The sequence below is a fragment of the Lepidochelys kempii genome, chromosome 9 (assembly GCF_965140285.1).
Source record: "Lepidochelys kempii isolate rLepKem1 chromosome 9, rLepKem1.hap1, whole genome shotgun sequence".
In the NCBI taxonomy this organism is placed as follows: domain Eukaryota; kingdom Metazoa; phylum Chordata; order Testudines; family Cheloniidae; genus Lepidochelys; species Lepidochelys kempii.
Window position 1 is genome coordinate 56,023,298 of NC_136388.1, and position 12,218 is coordinate 56,035,515.

Below are 12,218 nucleotides of genomic sequence, written 5' to 3' on the forward strand. Positions count from 1 at the left end.
GAGGGAGGCAACCTAGTGACAGAGGATGTGGAAAAAGCTAATGTACTCAATGCTTTTTTTGCCTCTGTCTTCATGAACAAGGTCAGCTCCCAGACTACTGCACTGGGCAGCACAGCATGGGGAGGAGGTGACCAGCCCTCTGTGGAGAAAGAAGTGGTTCGGGACTATTTAGAAAAGCTGGACAAGCACAAGTCAATGGGGCCGGATGCGTTGCATCCGAGAGTGCTAAAGGAATTGGCGGATGTGATTGCACAGCCATTGGCCGCTATCTCTGAAAACTCATGGTGATCGGGGGAGGTCCCAGACGACTGAAAAAAGGCTAATGTAGTGCCCATCTTTAAAAAAGGGAAGGAGGAGGATCCTGGGAACTTCAGGCCAGTCAGGCTCACCTCAGTCCCTGGAAAAATCATGGAGCAGGTCCTCAAGGAATCAATTCTGAAGCACTTAGAGGAGAGGAAAGTGATCAGGAACAGTCAGCCTGGATTCACCAAGGGCAAGTCATACCTGACTAATCTAATTGTCTTCTATGATGAGATAACTGGCTCTGTGGATGAGAGCAAAGCAGTGGACGTGTTGTTCCTTGACTTTAGCAAAGCTTTTCACACTGTTTCCCACAGTATTCTTTCCAGCAAATTAAAGAAGTATGGGCTGGATGAATGGACTATAAGGTGGATAGAAAGTTGGCTAGATTGTCGAGCTCAACGGGTAGTGATTAATGGCTCCATGTCTAGTTGGCAGCCGGTATCAAGTAGAGTGCCCCAAGGGTTGGTCCTCGGGCCGGTTTTGTTCAATATCTTCATTAATGATCTGGAGGATGGCGTGGACTGCACCCTCAGCAAGTTTGCAGATGACATTAAATTGGGAGGAGAGGTAGATACGCTGGAGGGTAGGGATAGGATACAGAGGGACCTAGACATATTAGAGGATTGGGCCAAAGGAAATCTGATGAGGTTCAGCAAGGACAAGTGCAGAGTCCTGCACTTAGGACGGAAGAATCCCATGCACTGCTACAGACTAGGGACCAAATGGCTAGGCAGCAGTTCTGCAGAAAAGGACCTAGGGGTTACAGTGGATGAGAAGCTGGATACGAGTCAACAATGTGCCCTTGTTGCCAAGAAGGCCAATGGCATTTTGGGCTGTATAAGTAGGGGCACTGCCAGCAGATTGAGGGACGTGATCGTTCCCCTCTATTCGACATTGGTGAGGCCTCATCTGGAGTACTGTGTCCAGTTTTGGGCCCCACACTACAAGAAGGATGTGGAAACATGGAAAACATCCAGCGGAGGGCAACAAAAATGATTAGGGGACTGGAACACATGACCTATGAGGAGAGGCTGAGGGAACTGGGGTTGTTTAGTCTGCGGAAGAGAAGAATGAGGGGGGGATTTGATAGCTGCTTTCAACTACCTGAAAGGGGGTTCCAAAGAGGATGAATCTAGACTGTTTTCAGTGGTAGCTGATGACAGAACGAGGAGTAATGGTCTCAAGTTGCAGTGGGGGAGGTTTAGGTTGGATATTAGGAAAAACTTTTTCACTAGGAGGGTGGTGAAACACTGGGATGTGTTACCTACGGAGGTGAAAGGGCTTGAGGGTATCCCACAGAAAGGAATTCCCAGGTGTGCCTTCCTGGACTCTTAAAGGGGTTCTGTACTTGGGTGATGGCAGCATCTACCAATCCGAGGTCAGAATAAAGCTGTAACCTTGGGAGTTTAATATAAGCCTGGAGTGGCCAGTGTTAACTTTTAGAATCGTTGCAGGCCTCCCCTTCTGCACTTGAAGTGCCAGAGTGCGGATTTAGCCTTAACAGAGGCAGTGAAAGACTTGTTCACTTCTCCACCCAAACGAGTTTTTATTCTCATAGCAAGGCTCTGTCTATATGCAGAAGTTGTAGCAGTCTAGTGTGTATCGATCTAAGTGGACCAATGTAACGGCACTGACTGTGTGTCCATCCTGTGCACATGCCCCAGGTTAAAGCTACTTCCCCTTTGAAGCTTCACATCCACATTGCACAGTGCTGTACTGCCATAAGCGTGTTGCACTGCAGGTAGGTATCCCAGGCACCAACTGCTGTTTCTAGGCACTATGCATTCTGGGTACTTTTCACGGCAGATTAGGAGATACCAGTCGGTGTGCAGAGGAACTGTCTGACTATGGGTCCAACTCCTATCATCCCTCCTGTTGTATCCCAGAATTCATCTGGAGCTTGCTGGCCCAGGCCATTTTCAAATAACTGGCTAGCAACATGGAGGATAAACAGGCAATCCTGTCCATTACTCATACTCATCAGCTTCAATGGGATCACTCACATGCCTGGAATTCGACATGTGCTTAAGCACCTTCCTGCTGCAGGGCTGGCCACAGCAGAACTCCAGCCTGCAGGATCCTGCAGGGCACATGACTGTTTGGGCCACATGGTGTCTAGAGAAGGATTTGAGCTCACCTTATCCTGCTCCTGGCGGTTCAGAGCCTCCAGCTTCACCCGGTCAATATCCATCCTGGCATTCATAAGCTCCCGCTGGGCCTCACTGAGCTTCTCTGACAGTAGACTCTTCTCTGTTTCCTTCAGGGACAGCACCTGGCAGGATGCAACAGACAGGAGCCATCATTCAAGAATGGCACATGTGGAAGGTCAAGTGCAGGAGCTCAGCATATTGGGAGGGAAGGACATTCTCCACAGGTACCCCCTGCTAGGACTGCAGTAGCTGTACACTTCCTTGCAGCTAGCACTGTTATGCCATTCAATCGAGAGCCTCCTGCTGGCACAGGCTGAGCCTGTAGTGGCTGTGGGGTTACCCACACCCAGCACTCAAAATCACTCCCCACAGCGCCTCCCGCTGGCATAGGCTGGGCCTGAAGTAGTCTCACTGACCCATAGACTTTAAGGTCAGAAGGGACCATCATGATCATCTAGTCCGACCTTCTGCACATTGCAGGCCACGGAACCTCGCCCACCCACTCCTGTAATAGACCCCTAACCGAGTTACTGAAGTCCTCAAATCACAATTTAAAGTCTTGAAGTTACAGAGAATCAACCATTTACACTAGCTTAAACCTGCAAGTGACCCTGCCCCATGCTGCAGAGGAAGGCGAAAACCTGCCAATCTGACCCGGGTAAAAATTCCTTCTCAATCCCAAATATAGCAATCGATTAGACCCTCAGCATTTCAGCAAAACCCACCAGCCAGACACCTGGGAAAGAATTGTCTGTGTCCTGTCTAGTGTCCCGTCCCATCTAGTGTCCTGTCTCCGCCCATTGGAGATATTTGCTGCTAGCAGTTGCAGATTGGCTACATGCCATTGTAGGCAACCTCAACATACCATTCCCACCATAAACATATCAAGCTCAGGCTTGAAGCCAGTTAGATTTTTTCCCCCACTGCTCCTCTTGGAAGGCTGTTCCAGAACTTCACTCCTCTGATGGTTAGAAACCTTTGTATATTTCAAGCCTAAACTTGTTGATGGCCAGTTTATAGACATTTGTTCTGCACTGGCGCTTAACTTAAATAACTCCTCTCCCTTGCTGGTGTTTATCCCTCTGACACATTTATAGAGAACAGTCATATCTCCCCTCAGCCTTCATTTGGTTAGGCTAAACAAGCCAAGCTCCTTAAGTCTTCTCTTGTAAGGTATGTTCTCCATTCCTCTGAGATCCCCAGAGCCCTTCTCTGGGTTCCCCACAGCCAGCATGCTATACCACTCCCCACAGCGCCTTCCGCTGGGAGGGGCTGGGACTGGAGCTTTCCTGCAGCCCGTGCTCCTCCAGGACCATTGCTCTCCCTGCTTACCGTCTGCTTGTCATTCTCCAACAGGAGAAGGCTTTCATCCCGCTCCTGCTGCAAACTCAGTACTTCCTCAGCCAGCTCCTCTTTCTCAGCCTCACATTTGGACAGCAGCTCCTCCTTCTCCTGCTGCAGCCGGTGCACAGCCTCTTCCTTCTCCTCCTTCAGTGCCAGATATAAGCTCTCCTGACATCGAGCAAGAGCAGAGCAGGCTGTTAAGGACAGGTCTGGATGGGGACAAACCTTCCTGAAAAGTTACAGCCCTCACCCTGCTGTGTGCAGAGCCATGTGGCACTCCATACAGGGCTTGCCTGACAGAGAGGTCAGGGAGAAGGTTAACGCTGTGATGGCCCAGCTACTGTGCATGTCATGCTTCCGGCCAGCACGGAGGAGAACACTTGGGACAAAGAATACACAATGTAGCTAGGTTCCCAGGACTGCCTGTGATCTGGAGTCTTCACCATATTACTATGTGGAGGAGAGGAAGGTGATCAGGAACAGTCAACATGGATTACCAAGGGCAAGTCATGGCTGACCTACCTGATTGCCTTCTATGATGAGATAACTGGCTCTATGGATATGGGGAAAGCGATGGATGTGATATATCTTGACTTTAGCAAAGCTTTTGATATGGTCTCCCACAGTATTCTTGCCAGCAAGTTAAAAAAGTATGGATTGGATGAATGGACTATAAGGTGGAAAAAAGCTGGCTAGATTGTCGTGCTCAACTGGTGGTGATCAATGGCTCAATGTCTAGTTGGCACCCAGTATCAAGTGGAGTGCCCCAGGGGTCGGTCCTGGGGCCAGTTTTGTTCAACATCTTTATTCATGATCTGGATGATGGGATGAATTGCACCCTCAGCAAGTTCACAGATGACACTAAGCTGGGGGAAGAGGTAGATACGCTGGAAGGTAGGGATGGGGTGACCTAGACAAATTAGAGGATTGGGCCAAAAGAAATCTGATGAGGTTCAACAAGGAAAAGTGCAGAGTCCTGCACTTAGGAAGGAAGAATCCCATAGACTGCTACAGGCTGGGGTTCCAAATGACTAAGTAGCAGTTCTGCAGAAAAGGACCTGGGAAAAGTTATGAAGGGGTCACCATGCCCTGGGAAAGGTGCCCCATGGTATGTTACTCAAGGGTCACCATGCCCCTGGTAAGGCTCCCCATCGTATGTTACCCACAGGTCATCATGCTCCAGGTAAGATGCCCCATGGTACATTACCCACGGTTCACCATGCCCTGGGTAATGTGCTCCATGGTATGATACCAAGGGGTAACCATGCTCGAAGAAAGGCGCCCCATGGTACGTAACCCAGGGGACACTGGGCCCTGGATAAGGAGCCCTGTGGTAATTTACCCAGGGATCATCGTGCCCTGGGTAGGGCGTGCCATTTTACGTTACCCAGGAGTCACTGTGCGCCGGGTAAGGCGCTCCATGATAAGTTACCCAGGGGTCACACCCTGTCTCGGGTAAGGTGCTCCATGGTATATAACCAAGGGGTCACCCTGCCCTGCGTGAGATGCCCCATGGTACATTACCCAGGGGTCACCATGTTCTGGGGAAGGTATCCCATGGTATGTTATCAAGGGGTCACAGTGCCCTGCGTAAGGTGCCCCATGATACATTACCCAGGGGTCGCTGTGCCCCAGGTAAGGCGCACTATGGTACATTAGCCAGGGGTTACCATGTCCCGTGCACAGCACCCCATGGTACCTTACCCAGCAGTCGTACTGCCCTGCATAAATCTGTCCATGGTACGTTACCCAGCAGTCACCGTGCCCTGGGCAAGGGGCCCCATGGTATGTTACTGTGGGGCGCTGTGCCCCGGGTAAGGCATCCCATGGTATGTTACCTTGGGGGCACCGTGCCCCGGGTAAGGTGCCCCATGGTATGTTTCTGTGGGGCACCGTGCCCCGGGTAAGGTGCCCCATGGTATGTTATGCAGGAGTTGCCATGCCTCAAGTAAGGCTCTGCATGGTATGCTACCCAGGGATCGCTGTGCCCTGGAAAAGGAGCCCTATGGTACATTATCCAGGAGTCACCGTATGCCAGGTAAGGTCCCCTATAATACGTCACCCAGGAGTCACTGTGACCTGGGTAAGGAGTCAACATGCCCTGGGTAAGGCACCTCATGGTAAGTTACCAAGGGGTCACCGTGCTTCAGGTAAGGTGCCCCATGGTGCATGTGATTTTGCACCCCATAATGCTTTGTAGAAATATGCTTATGAGTGTAAATATGACATAACTGGAATATGTTTTATGCTAGATATGCCATTTAACTTATTTTTGCAAAGCTTATGAGCTACTGAATATATTCATCCTATTTGTATGCATGTATCATTTTTATATCTGAAGTTATGAGCATTGGCTCTATGCTTGTATTTAAAGTGTTTGCTGTAGGAAGCACATAAGGCAGATTTGGTCAACATAATGTGAAGGGGTTATTCAAGTAATTGGGAGTACTTAACTAGCAATGGACTTTGGAAGATGCCAATCCACATCTGAGCTTTCCTGGGGACGTTCAAACTAACATGTAAACAATGGCATCGGCCTGCAAAAAGCTGAATTGTTCATAGACTTGTGAGTTGCCCAGGTAGCTACAGACTCCATCTTGTTACAGTGATTTTGAACAGGCGAACAAAGGGGTTTCCGCCCACAAGAGAAAGAATATAAAAGGCCCTGGAAACCCCTCCATTTTGTCTTCAGCTGGCTCAAAACAAAGAAACTGGTACAAAGGACAGTAACTATGTGGGTGTGAGTGAGTGCTGGACCCAGACTAGGAAGGAGTCTAGTCTGTGAAAGAAGCTTATTGGAATATCTCTGAGGCAAAAAGCTGAATCATTCATAGACATGTGACTTGCCCAGGTGGCTACAGACTCCATATTGTTGCTGTGATTTTGCAAGACAGGATCAACAAGACAGGGTACTGAAGTCCCAAGCTGCAAGGGAAAATGGGCTCAGAGGTAGTCTCAGCACATCAGGTGGCAGTCCCAAGGGGGTCTCTGGGACCCAACCCATCACAGTACATTACCCAGGTGTCTCCCTGCCCTGGGTAAGGAGCCCCATGGTACATTACCCAGGGATTACCGTGCTGCAGGTAAGGTGCCCATGGTATGTTACCCAGGGGTTGCCATCCACTGCATAAGGCGCCCCATGGAGATTTACCTAGGGGTCACCCTGCCCTGGGAAAGGAGCTCCATGGTACGTTACCCAGGGGTCACTGTGCCCCTGGTACAGCTCCCCATGCTACGTTACCCAGGAGTTAACATGCCCTTGGTAAGGCGCCCCATGGTACGTTATCCACGGCTCACTGTGCCCTGGGTAAGGTGCTCCACAGTATGTTACCTAGGGATCACCATGCCCTGTGTAAGGCACCCATAGTAGATAACCAAGGGGTTGCTCTGCCCTGTGTAAGACACCCCACGGTAGATTACCCAGGGGTCGCCATACCCTGCCCTGTGTAAGACGCACCATGGTACATTACACAAGGGTCGCCGTGCCCCAGGTAAGGCGCCCCATGATATGCTACCTAGGGGTCACCATGCCCTGGGAAAGGTGCTCCATGGTACATTACCCAGGGGTCACTGTGCCCCTCATAAGGGGCTCCATTATCTTTGAAAATGATTATATTGGCCATTATCTTTGAAAACTCGTGGCGAACCGGGGAAGTCCCGGATGACTGGAAAAAGGCTAATGTAGTGCCAATCTTTAAAAAAGGGAAGAAGGAGGATCCTGGGAACTACAGGCCAGTCAGCCTCACCTCAGTCCCTGGAAAAATCATGGAGCAGGTCCTCAAAGAATCAATCCTGAAGCACTTGCATGAGAGGAAAGTGATCAGGAACAGCCAGCATGGATTCACCAAGGGAAGGTCATGCCTGACTAATCTAATCGCCTTTTATGATGAGATTACTGGTTCTGTGGATGAAGGGAAAGCAGTGGATGTATTGTTTCTTGACTTTAGCAAAGCTTTTGACACGGTCTCCCACAGTATTCTTGTCAGCAAGTTAAGGAAGTATGGGCTGGATGAATGCACTATAAGGTGGGTAGAAAGCTGGCTAGATTGTCGGGCTCAACGGGTAGTGATCAATGGCTCCATGTCTAGTTGGCAGCCGGTGTCAAGTGGAGTGCCCCAAGGGTCGGTCCTGGGGCCGGTTTTGTTCAATATCTTCATAAATGATCTGGAGGATGGTGTGGATTGCACTCTCAGCAAATTTGTGGATGATACTAAACTGGGAGGAGTGGTAGATACGCTGGAGGGGAGGGATAGGATACAGAAGGACCTAGACAAATTGGAGGATTGGGCCAAAAGAAATCTGATGAGGTTCAATAAGGATAAGTGCAGAGTCCTGCACTTAGGACGGAAGAATCCCATGCACCGCTACAGACTAGGGACCGAATGACTAGGCAGCAGTTCTGCGGAAAAGGACCTAGGGGTGACAGTGGACGAGAAGCTGGATATGAGTCAGCAGTGTGCCCTTGTTGCCAAGAAGGCCAATGGCATTTTGGGATGTATAAGTAGGGGCATAGCGAGCAGATCGAGGGACGTGATCGTTCCCCTCTATTCGACATTGGTGAGGCCTCATCTGGAGTACTGTGTCCAGTTTTGGGCCCCACACTACAAGAAGGATGTGGATAAATTGGAGATAGTCCAGCGAAGGGCAACAAAAATGATTAGGGGTCTAGAACACATGACTTATGAGGAGAGGCTGAGGGAGCTGGGATTGTTTAGCCTGCAGAAGAGAAGAATGAGGGGGGATTTGATAGCTGCTTTCAACTACCTGAAAGGGGGTTCCAAAGAGGATGGCTCTAGACTGTTCTCAATGGTAACAGATGACAGAACGAGGAGTAATGGTCTCAAGTTGCAGTGGGGGAGGTTTAGATTGGATATTAGGAAAAACTTTTTCACTAAGAGGGTGATGAAACACTGGAATGCGTTACCTAGGGAGGTGGTAGAATCTCCTTCCTTAGAGGTTTTTAAGGTCAGGCTTGACAAAGCCCTGGCTGGGATGATTTAACTGGGAATTGGTCCTGCTTTGAGCAGGGGGTTGGACTAGATGACCTTCTGGGGTCCCTTCCAACCCTGATATTCTATGATTCATTCTATTCTATGATTCCATTGTATGTTACCCAGGGGGCACTGTGCCCTGGGTAAGGCGCCCCATCGTACTTTACCCAGGGGACACCATGCCCTGGGTAAGGCGCTCCAGGGTAAGTTACCCAGGGGTCACCATGTCCTGGGGAAGGCACCCCATGGTATGTCATCAAGGGGTCACCGTGCACTGCAGAAGGAGCTGCATGGTAGGTTATCCGTGGGTCACTGTGCCCAAGGTAATGTGCCCCAGGGGTCACCATGCCCTGCGAGAGGTGTTCCACAATACATTACCCATACCCACTACACCCATTACCGTGTGCCCCTCATAAGGAGCTCCATTGTACGTTACCCAGGGGTTGCCATGCCCTGCGTAAGACGCCCCATGGTACAATATGCAGGGGTTGCCATGCCCTGCGTAAGGCACTCCATGATACATTATGCAGGGGTTGCCGTACCCTAGGTAAGGCACCCTATGGTATGTTACCCAGGGGTTGCCATGCCCCGGGTAAGGATCCCTAAGGTATGTTACCAGGGGTCGCCATGTCCTGCGTAAAGAACTCCCTGGTATATTATCCAGGGGTCACTGAGCCCTGGGAAAGGCACCCCATGGTACGTTATCCAGGGGTCACCATGCCCCGGTAAGGCACCCCATGGTACATTACGGAGGGGTCGCCGTGTCCTGGGTAAGGAATCCCATGGTACATTACCCAGGGTTGCCATGCACTGGGTAATGGGCCCTAAGGTACTTTATCCAGGGGTCACCATGCCACGGGTAAGGCACCCCATGGTACGTTCCCCAGGTGTCACCATGCCCCAGGTAAGGAGCCCCATTGTACATTACCCATGGATCACTGTGCTCCGGGTAAGATGCCCCAAAGTACATTACCCAGGGGTCACCGTGTCCTGTGTGAGGTGCCCCACGATACATTACCCAGGGGACCACGTGCCTAGGGTATGGCACCCCATGGTATGTTACCCAGGGGTCACTGTGCCCCGAGGAAGGCACTACATGGAATATTGTCCATGGGTCACCGAATCCAAGGTAATGCACCCCATGGTATGTTACCCAGGGGTCGCATGCCCCAGGTAAGGAGGCCCATGGTACGTTACCCAGGGGTCACTGTGCCCTGGGTAAGGTGCCCAATTGTATGTTAGGCAGAGGTTGCCAAGTCCTAGGTAAGGCGTCCCATGGTGCATTACCCAGAGGTCTCCGTGCCCTGCAGAAGGAACCCCATGGTATGTTACCCAGAGGTCGCTGTGCCTTAGGTAAGGAGGCCTATGGTATGTTACTGTGATGTTCTGTACCTCGGGCAAACACTCAGCACCTCCATGTTCATCCTTATAATATGATTGTGTGGTATCTAATGCAAAGTTAGAATGGGTTTTGCTTTTGTTTCATTTGACCAAATCTGGCTCTGACTTATAATCACTTAAAATCTACCTTGGTAGCAAATAAGTTTGTTTGTTTATTCCACTCTGAAGCAGTGCGTTTGGTTTAAAGCATGTCAGAGATTCCCCTTGGGATAACAAATTGACAAACTCTCATAAGTTTGCAGTGTCCAGTGGGCATAACTGGACACTGCAAGATGGAAGTTCCTAGGGTTGTGTCTGGGACCAGAGATATTGGCTAGTGTCATTCGGTTACACAATGCAAGGAGCAGCTTACATGCCAGAGGCTGTGTGTGAACAGCCCAGGAGTGGGGGTTCTCACTGCAGAGCAGGGTAAGGCTGGCTCCCAGAGTCAATGATTGGAGTGACCTAGCAGATCACGGGTCCGGATAACATCAGAGGGGAATGTCACAGTGGTGCAGCAAGCAGGGTGTATGTATGGCTTGTTACGCCAAGTAAAGTTCACACTTTAAGCACTGATAGTTGTGATTTTAAGTGCAGAGGCTAAGAACAGTCAGGAGGAGGTCACAGTTTTGTTATTTTCTGTTTGTTTATTTCAGGTGAGAGAAAGCAGAAAAATGACTACCACTGAGGCAGCTACAAAACTAGAGCTGGCCAGACTGGAAGCTGCAGAGAAGGAAAAGGACAGCGAGTTTCAAATGTGGCAGGCAGAAATGATGCTCAAAGAAGCAGCTGAGGCCAGGGAAACTGTGGAGGCAGAGGCAGCCAGGGAGGAGGCTGCACACAGAAGGGCCATCGCTGAAAAAGAGAAAGAGAGAGAAGAAAGAGAAAGAGAGTGAAAACACCAACTGGACCTGCTAGAGAAGCAGAACCAGAACCCCTCCTACCCCAATGACTCCATCTGTCTAAAAATCCAGAAATGGGAACATTTATGTCCTGCATATAGTGAGGAGGATAATATTGCTGAATATCTGACTACCTTCAAAAGGCTTTGTGTGACACATGAAATCCCTGATGATAAGAGAGTTCCTACCTTGATTGCGAAATTAACTGGTAAAGCTCAAAACATATTCAGTGGAATACCTATTGAAGATGCTTTAGATTATTGTAAATTTAAAGATACTGTTTTGCAAAGTTTTCAGATTACCCCTGAAACATAAAGTTAAATTTAGGAATCTGAAGAGGGATAATGGTATGAGTAATGGGCAATATGTAAACAAAATGAAAGATTTGTTGGGAAAATGCGTCATGGTAAAGAGGTGGCAAGTTTTGAAGGAATGCTTGATCTTGTTGCTCAAGGCATCAAGGCTGATGTAAAGCAGTGTCTATGGGACAAAGATGTAAAGTCTGTGGATGAGATGGCTTTTTTAGCTGATGCCTTCGAACAGAATCAGGCATCTATTGAGGGCAGGCCACAGAAAAGGGGGTTTAAAACTGGTGGGAAGGGAGGATCCCATTTTGCCCCTGGGAAGAGAGAAGGGGGTTGGGAGACTAAATATTCTCTTACCCAAAAACATTCCTCTAACCCTCATCCCAAATCTCCTGTAAAAGCAGAAGAGCCCAAAAGGCGCTATCAGTGTAATTCCACTGATCACCTGAGGAATAAAAGTCCTAGGGGGAAGCAGGCAACCAATAGCTCATGTTAGTTCTGCTGTCCTCAACACAGAAATCCCCCAAGCAACTGAACCCTATCATATTGGTTCTGTGAGGTTAGCCTCTGCAGAACCAGACATGGAGCATGTTAAGGCTAACCACATTAATGGCAGGGAGTACTTGGGGGCAGAGGAATACAGGGGCCCAGATCTCTTTGGTTAAGCAGAGTGTGGTCCTAAAGGCCAGTATGCTACCTGGCCAAATGGCAGAGATTGTGGGGATGGGTGAAAGCAGATTCCTTGTACCACTAGCTAAAATCTATGTGGTTTGGGAAGGTTTGGAAAGTGTTTTGACTGTGGGGGTAACAGAAAACCTCCTAGTTGACCTGCTCCTGGGTAAT

General features: G+C 49.5%; 1 protein-coding gene across 1 annotated transcript in view; it reads right to left on the reverse strand.

Annotated features, from left to right (window-relative positions):
• Positions 1-12,218, reverse strand: part of CROCC2 (ciliary rootlet coiled-coil, rootletin family member 2) — a 215,380-nt gene that overhangs the window by 96,537 nt on the left and 106,625 nt on the right. The window contains exons 21-22 of the mRNA XM_078854217.1: positions 3,786-3,965; positions 2,441-2,575 (exon numbers count right to left, since the gene is read on the reverse strand). Of these exons, the coding sequence (XP_078710343.1) occupies positions 2,441-2,575; positions 3,786-3,965 (315 nt within the window). The remainder of the gene's footprint in view (positions 1-2,440; positions 2,576-3,785; positions 3,966-12,218) is intronic.